At 44.2% G+C, this 24,925-nt stretch overlaps 2 protein-coding genes across 6 annotated transcripts; one reads left to right on the top strand and one right to left on the bottom strand.

Annotated features, from left to right (window-relative positions):
• Nucleotides 1-703: 703 nt before the first annotated feature.
• Nucleotides 704-13,719, top strand: LOC143638693 (cancer/testis antigen 55-like). The gene is made up of 5 exons (XM_077106511.1): nt 704-782; nt 3,128-3,312; nt 8,444-8,588; nt 12,702-12,814; nt 13,525-13,719. Exons 1-5 carry the CDS (start codon nt 704-706, stop codon nt 13,717-13,719), a joined length of 717 nt encoding a protein of 238 aa, XP_076962626.1.
• Nucleotides 13,720-21,061: 7,342 nt separating this feature from the next.
• Nucleotides 21,062-24,704, bottom strand: LOC143638801 (small integral membrane protein 10-like protein 2A). Of its 5 annotated transcripts, none has more exons than XM_077106694.1 (4): nt 24,038-24,704; nt 22,707-23,128; nt 21,868-21,909; nt 21,062-21,236 (listed from the first exon to the last, which is right to left on the bottom strand). In XM_077106694.1, the coding sequence occupies exon 1, from the start codon at nt 24,606-24,608 to the stop codon at nt 24,372-24,374; it is 237 nt and encodes a 78-aa protein (XP_076962809.1). In that variant the 5' UTR covers nt 24,609-24,704; the 3' UTR covers nt 21,062-21,236; nt 21,868-21,909; nt 22,707-23,128; nt 24,038-24,371. The 5 variants fall into 5 exon arrangements, 3 of the variants coding, with proteins under 3 accessions (XP_076962809.1, XP_076962810.1, XP_076962811.1); XM_077106695.1 differs by having other exon boundaries at nt 22,967-23,128; XM_077106696.1 differs by lacking the exon at nt 21,868-21,909 and having other exon boundaries at nt 22,967-23,128.
• Nucleotides 24,705-24,925: the final 221 nt, after the last annotated feature.

Below are 24,925 nucleotides of genomic sequence, written 5' to 3'. Positions count from 1 at the left end.
AGTAACTGACAACATTGGATGAACAATGAATAAGTGGTGGTAATGATCATCAAAGAATTCCATGATAAAGCACTACCAGGTTCATCAAGGGAGTTCTAACATAGAAGGCAGGCAAAAAGCATCCCTAAAATGGTTTATATACCCACTGGCCTTCAAAGGATCCCTGGTGAAGAGTAATTACTGATCACCAATCCTTATACTAAGCATCATCCTGGATTTTTTTGTTTGAACAGCTTGGGGGCAAGTTTCTGCCACACCACTCAAGCCAGACCTCTGGACCTTCCAGGGAACCCCATGGAACATATCTCCTTTACCCTGGGCACACTCCTGGGACATTCCAAATGAACCCACAGCTTGGATGGGTGGAGCTATGACTTCCCCCACCCCCCACTTTTTATTGGTCATAGACACACACATGATCACCAGCTACATCCCCATTGGCTGGAAGGTGAAAAGAGGCGGCCCTGCATGAGCCCTCTCAGGATAAAGAGGCTGAGGCACACCTGAGAGCTTCCGTAGGGGCGCCATATCCCTGGCCCTCCCAGGCATCCTAACGGTTTGGCGATCCCTCCTCACAGAGTCTGAGGAAAAGAAACAGGGCTCCCTGAAGAGTCGCTGTGTGATCATAGGGCGTGCCCAGAGAGAAGGCCTGGTATTTGGTCTGTGTGGCGAGGGCGGTAGCCAGGCCTCTGGTGACAGCACCATGCTCAGAATTTTGAGAAGGTTTATGGCCTTCTTTCAGAGGAGGGAAAACCCTAACAGACATCTGGGGCTCCCACAAGGTAGTTATCTGAGTCCCCTTGTCCACTATGTGAGAAGTCTCCTCAGAGGGGTCTTCTCACCCCTGATAGGGAACCATGGGGCTCATGGGACCAGCACGCTAGGGATGTGTATAACCTTATGTGTATGTGGGGTGGAGAGATTGTCACTAAGTCCCCAAGAATTAGGCCAACATCGACTAATGCCTTTAACTGTCCTGTTGATCCAAAGTGGGAAGGTGTTTGGATCAACACTGAGAAGTGACTGAGAAGAGTGTCCATCTCCACCATCCCCGTGTTTCCCTTGGTGTGAAGCCATTTTACATTTTTGGGGATGTGAACCACCCTGATTTGTGGGTGAATTTGGTTTCCTGTCCACACCATGAACTTGAAGCCAAGTCAGTCACACGTGTGAAAGCAGGAGCCGCATTTAATATGTTCACTTTGTATCCTAAGCTCCTGCCAGCTCTGGCACCAAGTGGGCATTCGGGGAGAAGGGGGTGTGACGGGGGAACGGGGAAGCACTGATTGAGGTGTGGCGTGTGGTGGGTGCAAGTGCAATCAAACATGGGAAGGTTCGCTGTATGGATGGCATCCGTGCTCTGAATTACATTGATTCTAGTTTGTGTCCAGCACTTATCTGGCTTTAAGGGCTGCATGTCATTAATACCTACAAACCCCCCATGAGAGAAGTCTTAGTATTGCCGTGTCCATCTATGGGTCAGTTAGGGATGCGAACAGGAAAGCAAGGGCACACAGTTACTGTGCAGTGCCCCAGAATTCACACCCCACACTCAGATCCAGCCGTATCTCTCATCCTGTGCTCCACCCTGAGGGCGTTTCCCCATGAACAAATTCAGTGTCTTAGGAGGGTGGTGGAGACTCTCTGGGAAGGGCCCTGTCTTCCTGGCCTGGGATCTTCTGAAGCTTCTTTGCCAGTAGAGTGTGAACCCCCAGGAGAGGTGGGTGGGTCACAGCAAATCTTGCTAGAGAAAGTAATTTCTCTATGCTTAGATGACGTCACTTACCATGGCATCCATTATTACCTCTACTTTGTTTTGGGGCGATGGGGGCGGCAGGCAGGTACTGGGGATTAAACCCAGAGGCACTCAACCACTGAGCCACATCTCCAGCCCTATTTTGTATTTTATTTAGAGACAGGGTCTCACTGAGTTGCTTAGCGCCTTGCTAAGTTTCTGAGGCTGGCTTTGAACTTGTGATCCTATTGCTTTAGCCTCCCATGCCTGGCCGCTTATTACCTCTACTTTTATCAACAGGGATCCATAGAAGAGTCTAACAAGTTTTCCATGTGCCTGAGTGACAGTTGTCTTCTTTGTCCTTCATTTTTATTCTGGAATATGATGTAATACATTTAATCTGGTTTCTTTTCCAGTTTGCCAGATTTTCTTGACTTTTATTTTCATAATCTAGTATAATTCCAAATTTCCCAGTCTTTCTTTCTATCCACCCAAGTCATTAGGTCAGCAGCTTTGGCGTTGTGATTCAGAGCTCCAGTGCTGCAGGCAAATTGTCCCAGGTCAGATCCCAAAATACCACTTACCATCTAGGCTTGTTTAGAAAAAACAAACCCCCCTGGTGATTCAGTTGCACTTTTCAACTAGACTTAATCCCTGATATCTTTTATTGCTCTGGTGAGATCCCCATATGTTGCTTCTCATTATGGATATGAATATGATAAAGTTATATAATAATACATCATTATAAAGTTATATAATAAAGTTATATACTAATATATAATACAATTGTATATTAATGTTAATTAAATCATATATTAATAAAGTTAAACCATATAATAATATATAATAAAGTTATATAATAATGGTCAATTAAGGCTCTCTATGTACAGATATGATGACAACAACAACATTTGCACTCTAACATGTGCAAGATACTCAGGGTTCTAAGCAGTGACATGCATGTGCAACAGAAATTAGGTAAACATTGTGATTGTTCTTGTCTGACTGACAAATCAAGATCAGAGAGATTAAGAAATGTGCTCAGAGCTACAAAGTTGGTCAGTGTAGGAGCTATGGTTAAAAACCAGGCAGTCTTCATCTGGACAGTACAGTCCTAATGATGGCCCTCCACTGCCTGTGGTAGGAGGCCACTGTCACTATGCTGTACAGAGAAATAAGGCAGCCAGGATTTGAACTTGGCCCTCTGCCTCCAGATGCTTGCACAAGTCACCATTATGCTCTAGTACTGTGTCATCAGTATCTCAAAACTCAGCCATTTAATTTCTAGAAATAGATCATCGTCCACTGTATCTTCCTCTGGTAGGACTCTTTTGTAATGTGTGTTTGCTTTTGAAATTAATTAATAGAACCTGTTGCTTACCCATCCCATAGGTGACACCAAATTGAAAACTGTGCAGGGAGTTGTGACAAGTTTATGTGACGATTATGGCTTGATTGATGAGTCCATCTACTTCAGTACTAATATAGTGACTGAAAACGTGCCTCTGAAAATTGGACAGAAAGTTAGTGCAGTTGTGGAAGAAGATAAAACATCTGTTGAATTGAAAGCAACCAAAGTAAGATTTTCATGAGTTTGGGAATGGTCTCTTTTCTAGTGGGCTTTTTTTTTTGAAGGGGGTACCTAGGGATTGAACCCAGGGGTACTTAACCACTGAGACAGATTCCCAGTCCTTTGTATTTTTTATTTTGAGACAGGGTCTTGCTAAGTTATTTACAGCCACATTAAATTGCCAAGGCTACCTTTGAACTTGTGATTCTTCTGCCTCAACCTCCCAAGCCCCTGGGATTATAGATATGCACCAGCCACCACATCCGGCTCCTAGTGGATTTTCAGTCTTGCTTTTTTTGGTGCCAGGAATTGAACCCAGAGGTGCTTAATCACGGAGCCACATTCCCATCTCTTTTTATATTTTATTTTGAGACACAGTCATGCTAAGTTGCTTAGAGCCTCACTAAATTGCTGAGGCTGGCCTCAAACCTGCTATCCTCCTGCCTCAGCCTTCTGAGTCACTAGCATGTGCCTGGCACTTTCTTGTTTTAATCCCAACTCTGTAATGTGACCTTTACAGTAGATGTAGAGTGGAATTTGAAGTCTCACTCCCCTGAAGCTGTACGTTCTTTTGTAATGGGTGTTCTAATATTTGTAGTGATTTCTGTTTTTTGTTTTTTATTTGTTTGAGACAAAGCCACCCTGCTGACTCTGCCATATCTGCTTTGGCACTTCTTATATTTTAAATTTTTGAGACAAGGTCTTACTCTGTTTCCCAGATTTATCTTGAACTCCTGGACTCAGGCTATACTCTTGCCATAGTTTCCATAGTTTCACATTTTCTGGGGCTATGACTCAGTGGCACAGTGCTTGTCTAGTATGCACAAAGTTCTGGCTTTGATTCCCAGCATGAAAAAAAAGGTAAAAGTAAACAAACAAAAACCCCCAACCAAAGCCATCCCCCCAAATCATTTTCTATAGTATGAATTCATATAAGTAGAATTGCGGTCTCAAATGACAAATATTTTAAACTTTTAAAAATAGCTTTAATGAGGAATAATTTACATACCATAAATATTCCCATTTTAAGAGTACAATTCAATGACTTATTTGTAGACTTACAGAGGCATGTAACTATCACCACAGTTCAGATATTTAACATTTTGATTCATATTATCAAATCATCTTTTTGCTTCATTGTACTAATTGACACTGTTACCAGCAGCCTATAAGATGACCTGTTTGTCAGCACTGGCAAAGATGAGAATATAATCAACCTGAAGTCTTTGCCATTCTTAGAAGTGAAATGCAGTCTCATAATTTTATTTAGAATTTCTCTAAGCCTTAATGAGACTACGGCAACTTTTATTTTCTCAGAACTATTTTTATATTAGGGACATTATAGATATTTATGTCAAAAAAAATTAAAGTACATTATGAAAATTTGGATTCAAAGGTTTTGCAATTACTTTCACAGTACCATCTTTTAACTTCTAAAATGTTCATTTTTAATATATATATTTTTTTATATGTTGACAGAACTTTTATTTTATTCACTTATATGTGGTGCTGAGAATCAAACCCAGTGCCTCACACATGATAGGCAAGTGCTCTACCAATGAGCCCCAGCCCCAGCCCTAGAGTGTTCATTTTTAATACCTTTATTTTATTTATTTTTTATTTTTATTTTTATTTTTGTGTGGTGCTGAGGATTGAACCCAGGGCCTCGCACATTCTATGTGAGCGCTCTACTGCTGAGCCACAACCCCAGCCACTAGAGTGCTCATTTTTTATGTACCATTATGATCTCCATATTCTCCATGAGGCTTTTGAGTTCAGTAAAAGTTCTTAGAAAAGCATACTGCAATTCATAATTCACCAAATAGTCTCTTAGTCTCTCCTGTGATTTTTATCTATTTACATGCAAGTATTCAGCAAGCCTAGCTTGATTTGTGTGTGCAAACTGAAAGAAAGATTCATATCTTGTTTTGCTAATTGCTACCCAATTGAACCTTATGCTAAATTGTATAGTCCACTTTGACCCTTGTGTTAACTTAACAAAAAGTTAATGTTGCTGTGGTCAAAATACCTAAATATAATTCAGAGGAAGAAAAGTTTCAGAGGCTAAGTCCATGATCAGTTGACTCCCTTGCTGATTCTGAGGTGAAGCAGAACGCCATGGCAGAGGGGAATGGTGGGAGAAAGCTTCTCAGCTTATGGCAGCCAGGAAACAGAATGAGAGGGAAGAAGATATCATGGACAGATATAGTCCAGGCCATGCTCCCAGTGACCTACTTCCTCCAGCCACACCCACCTGCCTATAGTTATCACCCAGTCAGTTCATTCAAACTAGGATGGACTTGTTAAGTTACAACTCTCACAATCTATTCATTTCACCTCTGAACATTGCTACATTGACTAACACATGAGCTTTTGGGGGACATTTTTTAGATTTAAACCATAACATTCTGCCCCGGCCCCCAAAAGCTCATGTCCATCTCACAATGCAAAATACATTAGTCCATCTCCAAGAGTCCCCAGAGCCTTAATAATTTCACATTGCTCCAAAGTCTAGATTTAGTCTCCTCCAAGACTCAAGGCAAACACTTAGCTGTGAGCCCCTGTAAAAATCAAAAGCAAGTCAGATACACCCAATAAACAGTGACACAGAAATTCTCCCATTCCAAAAGAGAGGAATAGGGAATAGAAAGAAGGGATGACACTAAAATAAGATTTAAACCCAGCTGGGCAAACGAGTCCTATAGCTCCACATATGGCATTTATCATCCAGGGCACATGACAGCATGTAATTGCCAAAGGGCTTGTGCAACCCTGTCCCTATGGTCTTGTCAGTTGCACCCCACATGACCTTCTCTTGATCTGGCTCTACTTGCTTCCTGTAGCTTTCCTCAGCAGACATTTCACTTTCTTGGTCTCTCTTAATTCCTGAGGTCTCCTTTCCAATTTTGGATTCATTCTACACCTCTTTCATACTCACAAGCATTTGAATCTGTCTGCACTCCTTATTGAGCTAAAGAAACAGAATTTGGATAGCGAGAGTTTACATGAAACTTGGAGGAAAATTTAATGTGTGGTATGACTGTGAGCTAGTGTGGAATCAGGGCACAGAGTGATGAGAAGATGTAGCGAATTATCCTTTAGGGTACTAACAGGATGGCAACAGATAGACAGAGAGGGACCTGGTGCTTTATTCCTCAATGAAAATGAATTTGGACCAAAAGATCATGAGATTGGTATGGGAAGCTAGAAAGATACCAACTAACTTGGCTGTTTAAAAGCACAAAAAATAACTTACAACTCAATGGTTTGTTTCCATTAGAAACCTCTGAACAAGAAATTCTACTGATTATAGTTTATTGTACAGAAATAAATCAGGCTAGTGGCAATGTATTAGGATACAAGTTAAATGTCCAATGTGGAATTAGATCCATAAATTATGGTCCACCCACTCTTTGAGATGCCTTATTTTCTTTACAATAACCTCATGTTCTATAAAAATGTTTGCAATCAGGTTGGGCATGGTGGTGCATGCTTGTAATCCCACTGACCTGGGAGGCTAAAGAAGGAGGATTTCCATTTCAAGGCCAGCCTGGGAAATTTAGCTGAACTCTGTCTCAAAGTAGAAAATAATAAGGACCAAAGCTTGGTGATAAAGTACCCCTGAATTCAATCCCAAGGACCCCCCCCCAAAAATTGTTTGTGATCATTATGTGTTATTTTAACACTATATACAATGCTAACTTTTTATTTTAAAGTGGGGCATATATACATTTGTGTAGAAAAAATCTGGAGCTAAGGTGAATACTAAAATGTGGCCGGTAGTTTTCTTTAAGCAATGGAATTACATACTAGGGGCAATCACTTACTGCATTGTGCTTCTCTGTTTTTTTTTCTACTTTTTTTCTGTAATGGGCATGAATTATTTCTTTAATTTTAAAAAATTAATATAAAAATTCTTACACTCACAATAAGCAAAAATAGTTGCATGCTTTTCTGTCATAGACAAAGTAAGCCCCTAATTTGATATGGTTGTATTACAACCCTTTCTCATTTGAAGTTACTTTTCCAACTGTATTTTATACTTCTTAAGAACTGGATCTTGAATATTATAGTTTTCCTCTATATTTCCCTAACTTGTGTTTGTTTTGCCTCCATCTCCCTGACCTGCCCCCACCCCTATCCCCATTTGCCAGGTATACTCTCTATTTTTTCTCAACCACACTCAAATTTGACTTCCTCCAAGTAGAGGAAGTATCCTAGTCTGAATTTTTCTCCCTCCTGGAAATTCCTGAAAGCAATTTTGGACTTATTTTATATCCTATATCACAACTTCCTTAGAACTTGTCCCCACCTCCATTAAATTGTGAATTCCTAGAGGGCAAGGATAATAAGGTGCTTAGCACCTCACCATTTCTGAAGCTGGCTTTGAACTTGTGATCCTCCCATCTCAGCCTCCCCAGCCACTGGGATTACAGGCATGTGCAACCGTGCCCAGCAAGAATAGTATTTTTTATCTTTGAATTTAACACTATTGATGCATTAAACTGGGGTGAGCAATTAAAATCTGGGAGTATTGATCAATACATGAAACATGGCATTATTTTTATCATCTCATGTCTATGATCTAGTTGTCATGTGAACATATTCACTAGTATTGAACAATAGATGTTTAATATATTTCTTGAGCTGGGTGTAGTGGTGTACACTTATAATCCTAGCTACTGGGGAAGGAAAGGCAGGAGGATTGAAAGTTCTAGGTCAGACTGGGAAATTTATCAAGACTTGGCTCAAAATTAAAAATATAAATGGTTGGAAATGTAACTCAGCAATAAAGCATCCCTGGGTTCAGTCCCTAGCACTGCAAAATAAATCAATTAATTAATTTTTAAATTTTCTTTATTTATTTTGGTACCCCAGATTGAACATAGCAGCACTTGACCACTAAACCACATCCTCAGCCCTATTTTGTATTTTATTTAAAGACAACTCTCACTGAGTTGCTTAGGCTGGCTTTGAATTTGTAATCCTCCTGCCTTAGCTTCCTGAGCCACTAAGATTACAGGCGTGTGCCACCTTGCCCAGCAATAAAATATTTCTTGAATGACAATGTTTTAAGCATAAAATTCCCCTTTTAAAATTTCTGTCATACTTTAAGTAATTGTTTCCTTATCCTATAGGTGGATGTCATCCCTGATAATTTTGATGTCACTAAACCACTGGACTCCAGAATCAGAGTTTTAGTTGGTTATGTTACCTGTATAAAGAAAGATACTGTCTACATTGATAAAAAAACTTACTTCTCTATAGACATTGTTTCTGAAGGTATGATTTACATTTTTAAAACATGTAGTGCTAAATATTTTGAGAGGACCTGGAACTATTTCTGCAGTGTACTTGGCTCTAATCAGTGACTCTTTAACATTTGAGATGGAATTTTGGAATTGAAAATAATATACAATATAAGGATGTAAGCAGGTCATATTTCTAAAAAGTCATACTATCATTTATTACGTGTTCATTAGTTGAATGCAATCAGTAATGTCTGGATAATTTTTTATTAATTATTTAATTATTTTCATTAATTAATTAACTTCTATATAAAGACACTATTTTTAAAATATTCAAGTGCTTCAAAATAAGGTTGGAGACAAAACTATATCTTTCTGTGTGTGTGTGTGTGTGTGTGTGTGTGTGCACTGTTGAATTCTATTAGTAATTAGCAGATGTTCTGAGATTTTGTTTATACCCAGAGTTATACTTTGGTTCATGTGCTTCCAGTTTAATGCAGTTGTCATGTAGCTTGGGTGTGAAAGGGGATATTAGTTTAGCCCCACCAGGCAGCTTGCTATTTTGATTTATGTGGTTGTAAAACTAAGACTCTTACCTGAATTTTGTTATGAAATGTTCTGTCTGCTTTGTTTAGAAGGAACTATGTGGAGGCAAATGTGGAGTCAGAAAATTTGTTAGTAGCAAGTTGTGATAATCCTGACAAGAGATGTTGGAGACTTGGACGAGGTTGTAGAAGCTGAGGTTCTAAGGATCAATTTGATTCTGGGTTTAGAGATGAAGTATTGACTAATGAATTTGGACCTCTGGGTGAAGAAAATGGGAGTCAAAGTTAATTCCAATATTTTTTTTAAATGTGTCCCTTTCTAGCTTTATTGAGGTGTGATTGATGAAATTTGTGTATATTTAGGATATGCAATCTGATATTGTATACCCTAGGGTATAGAGCTCAATATTTTTATATATGTATACATTGGAAATGATTTCCACAATCAAGTTAATTAACATACCCATGGCCTCACAGAATTACCTCGTGTGTGTGTGTGTGTGTGTGCGCGCGCTCACATGTGTGTAAGTGTGTGGTGAGAATACTTGATCTATTCTTTTAGCCAAGTTCAAGTATATAATACATTATTAACTATAGTCACCATGGTGCTCATTAGGTCTCCAGGGTTTATAACTGGTAGTTTCTATTCTTTGACCTTTTTCTCTCTTTCCCTACCCGCCACTGCCCAGTTTCTAGTAATTACCGTTCTGCAGGCTGTCAGGGTCCCTAACAGAGGAAACCTCTGGAGTCCTTGCAGGGCAGGCCACTGGAAACAACAGTGGCTTCCACCACGTGGCAGATACTAATGGCTGTACCCTTTTTCTTTGTTCCTAACCATCTTCAGACTTCTCAACTGGCAGTTTCCCAGCATTCTCGGTGGGTGGGGTGAATGAAGCTGGAGCAGGTCATTCAGGCGGTGCCCTTTAATGCTGTGTAAGCTGGCTGTTCACCCCTCTCTTCTTTCCCTTCTAGGGGAACTCATGAGAAAAGAATTCCCTCTTCATGGTGAGGAGTGTCTGCATGAGATATGGGGTGATTCAGGAAAATGAAGTTATTCTTCTTGCTTTTTTGGTGCAATTCTCTCTCTCTCTCTCTCTCTCTCTCTCTCTCTCTCTCTCTCTCTCGGTTGGTTTGTTCTTTTAGGCACTGGGGATTAAACTCATGTGTGCTTAACTACTGAGCCACATCTCCAGCCCTTTTTTTTAATATATATATTTTATTCAGAGGCAGCATCTCACTGAGTTGCTTAGGGCCTTGCTAAATTGCTGAGGCTGAATTTGAACCTGCAATCCTTCTGCCTCAGCCTCCTGAGCCTCTGAGATTATAGGCATGTGCCATCATGCCTGGTTATTGTGTAGTTTTTAAAATGGATTGCCGAACTCTTTTATTTATTTATTTTTTCTGTGCTTTTGTTTTGTTTTGTCAGGATTGAGGACTGAACTTGGGGCCTTGCATGTGCTAGGCAAGCACTCTGCCACTGAGCTAAATCCTTCACCCAACCCAACCAATCTCTTTTAGAGCTATTTTTTTTAATGGATAGTTGTCCAATTGTTGTTTGTGGGAGGAAAGAAGGCTTGAATCTTTTACTCTGGTATTTTGCCGATGTTACTCTATTCCTACCAGTAACTTCAAAGTTTTTTATTTGAGCAATAGGGTGGATGGAGTTGCCAATTTAAGATGTGCAAGACTGAAAGGAGCAAAATTGGGTGCATGAGAAGAACAGCAATAACTCAGCTTAAACATGCTACACTTACATAAGCATGTGGATAATTGAATCTGAGGTTGGTTAGATCTGAAGGTATATACATTTTGAAGTTATCATTCCATGGGTATTATATAAAGGCACAATAAAGAAATGAATACAGATGAGAGAGAGAGAGAGAGAGAGAGAGAGAGAGAGAGAAGTGGTTCAAGACCTGTTTTGTGTCATTCCATATTGCTGGGGTCACAGGATAAAGAAATGTTTAATCTTGTTGCTATTGCCAGTTTACTGGAGTCATTGAGCCAATTGATTCTTTCACCTGCAATGTTTGATATTTCCATTTACTCCAGGCACCTTTGTTATCCTGTGACTTACTTTTTACTTACTGTAAAATTCTGTTTGAAACTATATGTTTATAACCATAAATATTTAAGAGTTCATTAGCTGACCAAAACACCTGAGGAAATTAATTCATGCTTACAATCACAATATTTCCTAGTGCTTCTGCTACCCCTAATAGCAATCAACATTTACTTGGTGGTTACCACATGCCAGATATTATTCTGTGTTTTACCAATAGTGACTAATTGTCACAACATTTCTATGTCATATGAACTATGATTGTCCTTCTCGCTTTTAGATAAAGAAGCTGAGGCATAGGAGGATTAAGGACCTTTACTAAGGCTGCAAAGTGTCAGTTACAAAACTGGTAATGCAGTGCCACAGCCCGGCTGGCTGGGTAAACTAACCGAGGGGTGATGAACAACTTGTGTAGATTGATGCAGCAGGAGTGGAAGCCTTTATTGAAGGACCCGAGCGGTATTTATACATTCCACACAGCTTATCTAATTAACATAAACTAGATACAGTCAACCAATCAGGAATCTCCACACTTAATGGCTCACTGGCGTTACTTCACAAACCACTCCCTCTGGCATTTTGCCAGGCACCATCCAGACTTGTTTACAGACTCTAACAATTCCCCCTTTTGTTTAATTTAAATAACAACCATAGTGGTTTTTACAGAAACACCATAAATAACCTGCTACAAACAGAAAGGGAGGATACAAAATGCCACAATACCAAGCCAATTGATGGCTCCATGCAAGAAGTCCTTGGAAAAATTATACCAGCAATGACACCGTTAGCAAAGATACCGAGTTACAATTTGTTGTAGATTACAGTTTGTTGTCTCAGTCCAGGTAAAACAGTGTCTCAATAGATTAACTCACAGTCCAGGTAAATCACAGTCCAGGTAAGTTCTGCAGGCAGCTAGCTTAAATCACAGTCCAGGTAAGTTCTGCAGGCAGCTAGTTTGATCTGAAGTCTCCTCCGGTTCTCAGCCGAAGTCTCCTCCGGTTTTCAGCAACACTGTAAATTCTTCCACCTTTGTTTTCACCAGCACTGGGATGAAAGCAGGAACTCCAGCAATGATGCTAAAGAAAATCTTGTAGCATTCCACTAAGAAAACAGCCTTCTGAACAATTTAGTACATTATCTTAAGGTTTTTTACATTTGAAATAAGCCTTAGTAGTGCTCATTACTCATTAGCTTCCAAGTGTGGGAGAACCATTGTAGTTAACAGCCTTGGAAATGATCAAACTTCAGGGACGCAATGCGGGGATCAAGTTCAGACATATGTTTTACTTATACACTTGACTGTCTCTTTTGAAGGGGCATTGAATGTGACCAACTGTGTAATAAATTCTGTGCTATTCTTAAAGAATAGTTGATACTTTCCTCCATTTGACTTTGTTAAATCAGTAGAGGAAACTCATTGGCTAAAGGATTAAACATTTACTTTCTGACAGAAAGATGTACAAGATATCTATTTAAATCTGTGCAAAATGGGCTTTACATCTATTGAGAACTTATGAATTTTTCTCCGTGGCTGTTTTAGGTTTTGTGCCTTATAAGGGTGACTGGTTAGAAGTTGAATATTCCACACAGCCAGGCACCTCGAACATCAAGGCACACTCTGTGAAGCCAATGAACTGTAAGCATGTGGATGAGGTAATTTTTGTCCATGTTGCATTTGTCATTAGTTTCCACCAATCTTCCCTTCAGTGAGAATTTTCATGGCCAGAAATCTATTGGGTGCACTGGGAAATCTGAAAATATGAGAAAATATATTCTTTAACAAAAAATGAGCCTATTTCCTTATGGAAATCTCAGGATTTCCAAAAGGAAATGATTTGAAAACAATGTAGAACACATATAATTAAGTTCTAAGTTATATAGTTGATTAGGTATTAGAATGTTATTAGAATGTTCTGAGAACAATAGAAAGAATAACTTTTGTCTGTGTGAAAGAAAAGCTTTGGGAAAGGATGAATGGAGTTGGCTGTGGTATTTATCAGTCAAAACTAGGTATGATTTGGGGAGTGGAGATTAAAAATGAGAAGGAAATTTTGTTTTAACAAAGGTACAGATAAAATTCTTGCTCAATCCCTTTCACTCTCTAAACCTTACTTATAGAGAATAATGATCATGGTGAGCAATATTTAGAACAGAATTTCTCACTGTATATCTAAGTACCATCTCCAGAGATTTGGCTTTAATTGTTGTGAGGTGGGATTTGGGCACAGTGTGCCAGTGTGCCACCAAGATGAAAATCATTTATGGGGTTGGAGTGACTAGCAGGTTAGACCAAGAGTGATAGTGTACTGTGCCTGTTACAGTATAATAAACTCTACATAAATATTTCCACCATTTCCATACAGGTCTGCATTACTAGCCTGCAGGAAAGACATGGGATGATAGATTATACTATCTTTTTCACCTTGGATTCTTTGAAACTTCCTGATGGATATGTACCTCAACCATATGATGTTGTCAATGTGGTAATAGTGGAGAGTGTTCAGTTGTGCTGTGTTTGGAGAGCAGTTTCTATGACTCCAGTGCAAAGGTCATCTTAACAAAACATTTTATTCTCTGCTCATCTTTTATTCTGTGGCAGGAAATTGTCAGGTTTAATTGAAAAACTTAGTAAGCATAAACAGTATTTGAAGTTTGATTCTTAGATAAATACAATTAAGATACTGGCTCAGCTGGGCTCAGGGTCACACACCTGTAATCCCAGTGACTCAGGAGGTTGTGGCAGGAGGATTATAAGTTCAAAGCCAGCCTCAGCAAATTTGCAAGGCCCTAAGCAATTTAGCAAGACCCTGTCTCAACATTTTGAAAAATATTTCAAAAAGGGCTTGGGATGTTACTCACTAGTTAAGCACCCCTATGTTAAATCCCTAGTGCCAAAAACAAACAAACAAACAAAAAACATGCTGGCTCATTCTCTTGGAACCAGTTCACTTTAGGGGAGGGCCTTAATTCAAAAGTATTTGGAACTGGCCTGTAAGAAAGAAATAAAACTCAATTAAATTTAAATTCTTTGTTTTCCACAGGCAGGAATGGATTTTGTGATGGTAGAGACCTGGTATGGCCCTGAAGTAACTAACCTTCAGAGACAAAGTATTTAATTCCAGAGACAGCAGGGCCACCATGTTAATGGGCAGGATTTAAAGTTATAGATTGAAAAATAAATAAATAAATAAATAAATAAAAATAAAAGGGCATGGTGGCATATGCCTATACTCCCAGTGATTCATGAGGCTGACTCAGGAGGATTATAAATTCTGGGCCAGCCTCAGCAACTTAGTAAGACCCTGTATCAAAAAGGGCTGGGGATGTGGCTCAGTGACCAAGCCCCGCCCCACCCTCCGCTGGGATCAATGCCCAGTACCAAATAAATAAATAAATAATTAAAATTATAGATTGCTTTCAATTTTAAGTTCCCCTAGGCTATATGTTCAGTATCAATTATTCTGTAGCATTTTCATCTCCTAACATCTACTCAATTTGTTATATTTATTGTTTACCTATATCCCTTCCCCACATTAGAATGTAAATGCCTCAATGGTAGGCATTTTTTTGGGGGGGGTTGTTCTTTCCATTAATATATCACCAAGTATTTAGAATAGGGTCCAGTAGATACTAATGGCAGATTACATGTTAATAAATGCAATAAAAGAATTATCTGAGCAGAACTAATACTTACTTGTGGCTAACCCGTCATTTGTTTTCTAGGAATAAAATTGTTAAGCAACTCATTAAGACCTCAGTTGATTTCTTACAGAATCATTCCCCCAGATTCGATGCATAAAATCTCAAAGTGGGTAAAGATCTTTGTTAAAAAGGTGCAGTCCAGCTCCATACATGAATCAGAGAGTGAAATTACAGCCCCATAAAGGAAGAGGAATTTGGTTATTGTGGGTATGATGGTACTAAAAATCCCACAAGTATCCTTCATGAAAAGTTTTCATTCCTTCCTCAAACAACACATTTAACCAGGGAACTGTTCTCTGGAAAGAGCTACTTCAAAGCTTTCAGCATCACAGAGAAGTGGCTGTGAGCTCAGTCCCAGTCCTGGGATTCCTAATTCCACCATAACTCCCTGGCCCCGGGAATAAACAGGGTTTGCTTCTGGGTTTGTTTTACAGGTCTAGTGGGACCTCCCAACCATCCAGTGGTTACTTCTCCATTTGAAGGGAGTGGGGTAGTCAGGAATAGCTTGTGGAGGCTGTGTTTCCATTCACTGGTTCACTCCACAAATTCTTGTTGATCCCATTTTACATGCCAGACACTGGAGTGAAGCCAACAGGACCAAATCACAGGCCCTAAAGGAACTTGGCTTCTGTCACTGTCCCTTGGGCTTCCTGACCCATGGAGCAGAAACTCCCAGGAGAGAAAGGGCCAGTGGGAGCTGTGGCAGCTGTAGTTCCCTGGGAAAGTCATCATTCCAAAGCAGCTTTATACCAGTGGGAATCACACAGAAGTCACTGTTTGATGTGAGAGATGTGTGGGCCATGTATTCTGCCACCTCTCATTTGATTCTCCATTTTGACCAACATGGAAGTATGTTCCCTGAGAGCCACAGTGGATTTGGTCAGCCCAGTCAGGTTGTGAATCAGTCACAGCCCTGATTCCAGACTCCTCTCTGGACAGAGGGAATTATTCAGCCCCTGGGGAGCATCAGTTGTCAGGGTGGATATGTTCCCTTCACTTTTGTAAATGGCACAGCCCAGAATGCACTTGCTTTCATAGGCAGGCCCAGCACATCTGCCCTTTAAACCTTTTACCTCAGAGATATGTTAATTTTAAGGCTGTTTGCCATAATTTTGGAGGCAAGTCCCCGATCATCTCACACTTGTCAGTGTGTCACACTGGTGTCCCTAAATGGATGTCTTTATGGTTCTAGGATTGGGGAGCATGAAGTTCATAGGCTTTGTTAGAAAATTTTCTGTAAGCAGGAAAGAAATGTCAAGCAAATACAGGGCCTGCCACAACAAGATCATGTGGCTCCAGTGTTCAGGAGAGCTTTGCCATGCTTTAGATGTTGTATGTACCCCAAAGGTTCATATGTTGAAAGCTTGGTCCCCATAAAATGGTATTAATAGATGGTGGGCCCTTTAATAGGTGTGGCCTGAGGAAAGGTAACTGGGTCAGGACCACCCTCATGAAGGGATTAATGCTGATCTCAAGAAGTGGGTTAGGTCTCACAGGAGAGGATTAGTTCCCTTGGAGTGGGTTGCTATAACAGAGTGAGCCAGCTCATTCTGGGTCTCTGTGTCCCTTTACAAACTTCTCTCTGTTTCACTTGTTTATGTGCCATGTGATCCCATGAGCTCTTTCAAAAAGTTGATTCCAGCACCAGGCTCTTGGAGCTACAGGACTATAAGGAAAACTGCAAGGTCTCAAATCCTCACTCCACCACAGCTGTGACCTTGGGCAGGCTATTAGCCTCTCTGAGCCCCAGTTACTCCATCTTCATAAAGAGAGATAATATGAATTTGTTTTGGGACCCTTGTGAGTATTGCATTAGTCTATGTAATGTACTTAGAGCAGTGCCTGACACAAAGTAAGCTCCCCAAAAATATTGTTATTTTTTTCTCCTTTACCTTCTTTCCTTAATCATCAATACATATTGAGGTTTTTAAGCCCATTAACAACTATGTACTTGCTATTGTTTCTTGATATCCACATCTTCTTGCTAACACACACCCTTTGGTAATTCGAGTAAGATTTGATAAATACCCCTGACATTAAGTATGTTGATATTCAGGCCTAGTGCAACTGTCTGCACATGAGGCCAACAGAGGGGCATTTACAAAAAAAAAAAAGATTTGATAAATAGTACATTTCTACGTCTCCTGTGTGTCAGAATGTGTTGATTCTAAATTCATGCATAAATTCTAAGCCAACGGAAGTTTTCTCTCAACATTTTGAAGACATTGCTTGAGATTCAATACATGTCCCAATCTCCTAATGTACCTTGCTCTACTGCATAGTCAGAAAAGTGAAAATCTGTATGTGCTGGCTTGCCCAGGATGTGAATTAGATCCCACCAGTTAGGTGCACTTGAGTGAGACTCCTGGTGGGCCAATAAGTGGCCATCTTCCTGCTTTGTCAACTCTTGTGGTGGTGAGTCTGATCATACAGCCTATGTATTTGTTTTCTTCAGTGTCCTTTGTCTAGTTACTGACTTTATGAGTGTCAAAAAGTTGGTAGTAGGGCTGGGGATATAACTCAGTTGGTAGAATGCTTGCCTCATGTTCACAAAACGCTGGATTCAACCCCCAGCACGCCCCCCACACACACACACACAAATGTTTATTGTGGTGGTGGCAGCAGCCTTCTGATCCCTGCCTCTCAGCTATAGCTCAGGGGTGTGTTCTTGAAGTCAACAGCTCCAAGGCAAGCTTCCTGATTTCCTAGCACCCTGACTGGGGACTGGTGTTTTTGCCCTTGGGGGGCCAGTTCTGTTGTGGTGTCCAGGAGTGTTTTGGACTCTTTCAGCCCTTGAAATAACTTTGCAAGCACCTGGTCCCTGGTTGAATTGAAGTTGGGTTTAGGATGGCTACTGACTGCGGCTTCTGTGCTGCCTCTGACTCCTCACTGATACATTGTCTTCTGGCGCTGGGGGTTGGGGATGATATTCGGTGTCAATATGGCTGTTATGCTTTTTTTGGTTTATAATAATAATAATAATAATAATAATAATAATAATAATAATAATGTGTTTCTCCTCTCTAGTAGCTTTTAGGCTCTTCCCTTTGCCTTAAATATGCTTCAGCTTCACAGAAATGGGCCTAGGAGAATATTTTGAGTGCATCTGTATTTTATTCAACTCTCAGCATGGGTATTTTCTCATGGAAAATCCAGACCCTGCACTAAGCACAGGGCAGACCTGAGGATTAAGAGTCTTAATGGTGGCTGTTTCAACCCATTGTTTGGGCAGGGGATTTACTTTCAAGAGACCCCAGGTGGGCAGGTCAAGAAATCCTGGTTCCCATTCAAAGCAGACAGCACGTTTCACCTGGCAGAGCCACACCAAGCACCTAGTTCTGGCTCCTACCTACAGAGTGAGCTTTCCTAGCTTCTCAGATCTGTTCTGCACGCTGCCTCCAAGGGCTGTGCAGCTCCAGGCCCCACCTGCTGCCTACATTCCTGACACTTCTGATCCTTAAGATTTCTGCTTTCACTTTTGAGATTGGCCATATTTTTTAAATACTAGCAAAAGAGGGAGGGGAGGAATGGGTGAGGGTTTTATACAGACTGAGTTCAAGCTCAGTCCTGATGCAAAGTCATTTCCCATCACGCAATAATGAAAGGCAAATCTCATTTCCTTTAAAAAACAAGTGACGCCCCAGAGCTGCAAAGAGAAGCACAGAGGGCCAAAGGCGTATGGAAGTATCTCATCCTGATCAGGTATTCCAAGGAATGCACGGCAAAATGTCCAAATAAACTATTTTAACATACGAAATTGAGAGATTTACAAATCTGATGTGAATCCTAGGAACAGGTAATCCTAGGCATAAATTAGAGATGATAGGAAAGGACTAGTTTTAGGAAAGTGATGGGTCCAATTCCACATTATATTGGTCTTGGAGAGAAATGCACCCAACTTGAAGCAAAGAAAGGCAGTAACAAATGAAGAAAAAAATCTGTTGTGATGCAGAATTGTCACCCTTCTCTCAAATAACTCATTCCTGACTAAAGTGAGTAACTTGGTGACCCAATGCTGGAGGTATCAAAATCCCCAAACCGCTGGGTACAGTGCCACATGCCTATAATTCCAGCAGCTCAGGAGGCTGAGGCAGGAGGATCACGAGTTCAAAGTCGGCCTCAGCAAAAGTGAGGTGCTAAGCAACTCAGTGAGACCCTGTCTCTAAATAAAATACAAAGTAGGGCTGCAGATGTGACTCAGTGGTCAAGTGCCCCTCAGTTCAATCCCTGTTACCCAAACTAAGAAAGAAAAAAGCCCCAAACAGTGCATGTCTTTTGGCCCACTTCCAGGAATCTATAAAAAGGAATTGATCATGACTATCCTTAATGACATCTGTCAATGCATGAACCACAACTACACAGACACGCGCGCACACACACACACACACACACACACACACACACACTCCCCACACAAGAAAGAGAAACAATCAAGAAATGTTGGCAAATGCACGATGATATCCTCGTTCCACGCAGGGACTACTAGGCAGCTTTGGAAAAATAAGCAGGGAGCACCAAGATGGGAGAGGCTCAGCCCAGAGCCTGGGTTCTGGTGTGGTGATAAGGGGATCACCCATGCTACAGAGGAAGGAGACAGGCTCAGTCTGCAGCTGCAAAGAACACCCAGGCCACCCTGAGCCCAGCTCTTTTGCTTAGTTCCAAGTGGCCCCTGGCACATTGTGCACACCTCTATGACTTCAGTAAGGACTGTACCCAGCCATGAGCAGGATCCAAAGCAGGATGTCCTCCCGGCACACCTGTGCTCAGGCAGCACAGTTCATCCCAAACCCAGCAGCTTCCCTTGGGTGGGGGGGGAGTGGAATGGGCCATGCACATTTTTCTTCAGGCCCTTGCTCTCTGCCTCCTGGAACTGTCTGCTTCCTGCTCTCTTCCTCTCTCCTGGCTCAGTTGCTTAAATTTCAACAAGTCTCTGGAAATGGGAAAAGGGGAGAAGGCAGGTGGTCTACATGGGCAGTGGCCCCAGCTGCTCCCAGTAGGCAGCTCCATTTTGAGATGACCCCCAGGCCTGCTCCCCCAAAGCCCAGGTTCTCTTCTCTGTGTCCTGAACTCCACCCCAAAAAGGCAGGGTCACCTTCCCCCTTTGCTATCCCACCACCCTTTCTGCCCGATTCCCTGTCCCTCTGTAGGGAAAGGGAGCTCAGGAAAAAAGCCTCTGCTGAGGGATATATTTCAGAACAGGCTCCCACCCTCGATTTCTCTCAAGTGGGAGGAGGGTTGGGTAGGTGTGGGATACGCTGAGGCTAGGAATGCAGAGTACCTAGCAGAGTGCATGGCACACAGCACTCTCCCCTGATATCAGTTCCTGTCTCTTGCCCTGTCCTCACAGCAACAAGGCTGCTCCAGGCTAGACTCTTAACAGGCTTTTGCTGAGGCTGGCTTTGAACTCACAATCCTCCTGCCTCCGCCACACAAGTTGCTGGGATTACAGGCATGTGCCACTGCACCCAGCCATGAGGAGCTCCTGATGATGGGCAGAGTGCAACCAGGGTCCCAAAGTCCACACTGTGCTCTCCTGAGCAAAACATTCTGACCCAGGATGTTTCCCTCCTGGGGCCCTGTGGGCCCTGCCTCCAGCCTCCTGCACTCCCCACAGCCTTCTCCTGCCTCGCCAACCCCACCCCAATTCCTAGCTTCTCTGGGGGAGTTTCTGGGAATGGGGCTCTCAGGGGACAGAGATTAGGTCTATGGTGGGGGCAGGGAAGCAGGCCAGGTGCAGGCTTCCTGGGTGGTTGATCTTCTCCAAGTGTCCCCAGCAAGCTGCTTGCAGAAATGCAGTGACGTCCTTTCCCTGCTGCTGAGGGGGTCTCTGGGCCACACAATGGGACCTGCAGATGGTCTGCCTGCTTCTCTTTACCCTAGAGGTTCAGCTGCATTAAGCACTTTGAACCCCCAGCTCTACAATGGAAGACAAGACTCATTTCAGGTCCTTTGAACAAAGTTGTGAATGGGACCAGCCACCCTCTCCTGGGCCAGGCTCTGCTGCCACTCGCTCCTCGGGGAGGAGGGTGGTGGTCCTGCCAAGTCTCGTCCTGGAGCAGCTTCTGATGAAGCAGCAGGTCCTGACACAGCCTGGCCCTGGCCCTCTGAGGCTTCCCCAGCCCCTGACCCTAGGAACTTCCTCCCCACCTGCCCTTGGCAAATGCACCAAACCCAGCAAAAAGAGGACTCCAGTCAGTATTGTAGTGTTCTGAACTCAAGGACTTTCTTTTTAACATAGGGGGACAACAACATGTGACAATATCAGAAGCAAGAACATATCCCTGACCAGACAGTGCTGGCCAGCGCAGAGATCATCACACATAAATGTAAGGTCATCCAGGCTGGGTCTCTGAATATGTAGAAGCTCCGCCACCTGAAACACAGACTGCAAATAAATAAAGTGCATGGAGACCCCATCACGCAGCAAGGGCCCTTGAGGGAGAGAAAGCGGGCAAGAGGGGAGGCAGGAAAGCAGAAGCTCACCCATGGGTCAAGGCCCCAACAGTGGAGGAACACAAGGCTGGGTGGGGCCTGGGGCCAATCCCTTTTGGCAGAGGCAGCAAAAGACCAAGCCAGGGTGCTGGGCAGGGTTGGGTTTCCCTGGAGTGGAGGTCTGAGGGTGGCCCTGAGGCTCCACTTACTTTTCTCCCTATAGAAAAGGGCTCCTAGGCCCCAAGTGGAGCCCTTTGCAGAGAGGGCTGGGCAGCCAGAGCAGCTCCTCATACTCAACAGCTCCATCCCCTCCATCACACACCCACAAGCTTGCTGGCTCACTCACACACACACATGCGTACTCAAACATGCACACACACTCAGTGAGGAGTGAGGGCCATCCTCCTTCCTTCCCGGCTGACTGAGGAAGAAGCTTGAGCTGGGGATCCTGTCACCAGAAGGTGGGACCAGGGTCTGAAAGGGCCAAAACTGGGTAGCCGACCCAAAGAGGCCCCTTGGCTCCTGCTTTCTTCTACCCTGTGTCTCTTGTCCCATAGAGGTGGCCCAGAGACCTGTGGATGAGGTCAGAGGCTGACAGGTCTCCAGAAGTGGTCCTGAGTGAACAAGATGAGAAGGGTCAGCAGGATGCAGGGCTCCAGAGGGACTTGGCACAAGGAAGGAAGCTACCAGGCCTAGACTTTGGGAAACCACAGGGACACATGGCAGCCGTGTTAAAGCCTCCATCCTTGGGGTGGAGTAAACTGAGATCTTCATTGGAGACCCCAGATCCAGTGGGCAGCTGAGAAGGACAGCAGTAGGAGGCTGGGCCACTCTGTCCCTGGGACTGGCCAGGCTTCTGCAGGTTTTGGTCCCAGGAACTCAGTACATGGGACTTGAGCTACCAGTGCCAGAGGAGCTGAGGGAATAGGCATGGGTGGTGAGGACTCCCCTTGGGCAGCTTCTGGCTATTTTGGGATCCCAAATAGCAGCATGCCTGGGGCCTCCAGAGTCAATCCCAGGTCATCTGGATGAGATTCACCTGTGTGATCCTGGGGATGGGAGCCTGAGTCTGGGGACAGAGAGATGGGGTCCTCTCATGAGTCCCAATCCTATTTCATCCCACTCTCCTGGAAATATCGTGTCCTGAGCAGCCAGAGAGCCACCTTCCTCCCCACTCCATCACCAACCTGAGAGGTTTGTGCCACACAGCTGCTGAGGAGCTGTCAAGCTTAGGTGCTGTGGGAAGGCGAGGCTCTGTGCTGAGGACATGGCACCCCAGAGGGTTCAGAGACCTATCTCTCTTGTGCCCCATCTCAGCTCACTGTTTTGTCTTCCCTGGGACCTTCCATACTACTCCAAGAAAAGCCATATCCCAGATTTCCTACCCCTGGATCCCTCTCCTCCTAGGTACCTGGGAGCTCTGTACTCCTTCCCTGTTCCACAGGCTGCCAGATCTTAAGGAATTCTATGGAGGGAGTGGGAGATTGCAGGTCCAACAGCAGACTCAGCTCCACCCTCCCACCTATGTGACAAGGGCAAATCCCAGCCCCTTCCCTGGAGCCCCATTAGTGGGGAGAATATATCTCCCTCACAGTGTTGCTAGGAGATCTCTGTTCCCAAGGAAACATGACCCTCCTTCCCATGCCAGGGCCCAATCCCTGGGCCACCCACCCTTCAAGGCCTCTACCAATACTGGGCCTCTACCAAGAAGGCCCTTCCCCTCCTCCTGGGCATTTCACTCAGTTGCTCCCAGGTGGCTGCAGGAACAGAGGCACTTCCAGGCAGGGATCAGGCTCTTCACAAACCAGAGAAGGCACCTATAAAGACCAATGCCTGAAAAAGAAAAAGATGGAGACCTCAGATTTGCCTGGCCACAGACAGAGGGCCTTGTTTCCTGTGTAGCCTTCTCTGCAACCCCCCTTCTCCTTCTGCCCTCCCCACCTACCCAGACTGAGAGCTGCTGCCTGCTCAGGGAGATCCTTCCATTTTCCCAAATTCCCTGGGCACACAGCAGGCTTCCTGGGTTAGAGGATGGGCTTCTGTGGCTCTGATAGGGCAGTGGCTGGCCCTGCAGGGAGCCTGAGCTGTTGGTCACAGAGCAAGCCTGTGGGGGAAAGGGAGAGGCAGGATCATCTCTTCCCTACTCCTGCAGATCTGCAAATGAGAATGACCCCAGATGGGATTAGGGGAGCAAGAGGGATTTCAGCAGAGGGTACAGACCAGTCCTTTGGCCCCAAATATAGGCAAAGAGGCAGATTTGCAAATGGCTGTGTGGAGATGAAGAGAGGCCCAGGGTCCTGAGATCTGAAAAGGGGACAGACCTGGGGCTTGGCTATAAGGCAACCATCCTTGCCATGAATCCCCCAAGGTGGGTGGAGAAGGGCGGGCACATCTTTTGTGCTCCAGGGACTTCCTGGGACCTTACTGACCCATTTCCCAGCATTCAGGTGACACCACCCCAGTCTCTGTAAAGGGAGAGGGGATCAATGCTGTGTATGGGAGGGGGCTTCATATCTGTCCGGTGGTGATATCCTGACTCTCTGAGAAGCTCAGGCTGCCCCTAATGGCCTTGAGGAATCACAACAAGGGAGCAGAGTCGCCTTGCCTTTCCCCAGCTTGCCTTGGCATCTTTTCAGGCTGTTTTGTCCAGGTGTCCTCTCTATTGCCCCAAACCTCCAGGGTTCCCCGACATCTTTGTGGCTTAGCAACCGAACCCCACCCCCATCCCACCCTTTCTCCTACCTTTTTGCTCAGACTTGGCAAAAGAATTCGCTGCAGTAAAATTCCTTCTTTCCGATTTCCCGGTTTTGGCCAGTGTGAGGCAACAGGTCAGCTGGACTCGTAATTTTCTCGAACCCAATGCAAAGGACCCATTGCGTGAGTTTTCTTGCAGGTGTTGACAGGGTCCAGGGTCGGGTAGCGGTCCCACAGACTAGGGTGTCTACAGTTGCAGGTACCCAGGCCACTCTTCCTCTGCACCCCAAAGCGTCCGGCGGCCCCGCTGTCCTTCACAAGGTGTCCAGGCTCAGCTCTAGTGGGCAGGCGACTCTGACCCGGCCACCACCGCGACTGGCGCTCACTCGATCCGCACCTGCAGGCGGACGTTGAGCATCACCGAAGCCACCATGTAGAAATAGGGGAAGTTCATGCGCAACCGCCAGGCCAGGTCGAAGAAGGTGATCAGAGTGCGGGTGAGCCCCTTGCAGAAGGCGCTGTAGGAGCCGCGCACCGCGGCGGAGCGCGACAGTCGCACCGCCAGGCCCGACAGAGCCGCCGCAGCCGCCGCCGCGGACAGAGCTGCCGACGCTGCCATGGGCCAGGGCCGCCGCAGGCCCCGCTGACCCGCTGACCTACAGGAGCGCGGACCCACGGCGAGGCCGATAAGAGGTGTGGAGCGCCTCTAACCTCTCCAAGCCCTGCCCTCCAGATCTCCCCGCCCACACCGGGCTCAGGCCATCCTGCAGCCTCCGCCTCCGGCCCCCCTCCCGCCCGAGGGACCCGCTGGTCGCACAGCCCCGCCCCTTCCCGCGGCAGCCTCCAGCGTAGCTCCGCCCACACAGTGGTCCCGCCCACATCCACGATCTACAGAGGGGCCCCTACTCCCGAGGCCCCGCCCACAAGGTTGCACCT

Source organism: Callospermophilus lateralis, chromosome X (assembly GCF_048772815.1).
Source record: "Callospermophilus lateralis isolate mCalLat2 chromosome X, mCalLat2.hap1, whole genome shotgun sequence".
NCBI lineage: Eukaryota > Metazoa > Chordata > Mammalia > Rodentia > Sciuridae > Callospermophilus > Callospermophilus lateralis.
This window is presented reverse-complemented; position numbering and strand designations above follow the sequence as displayed.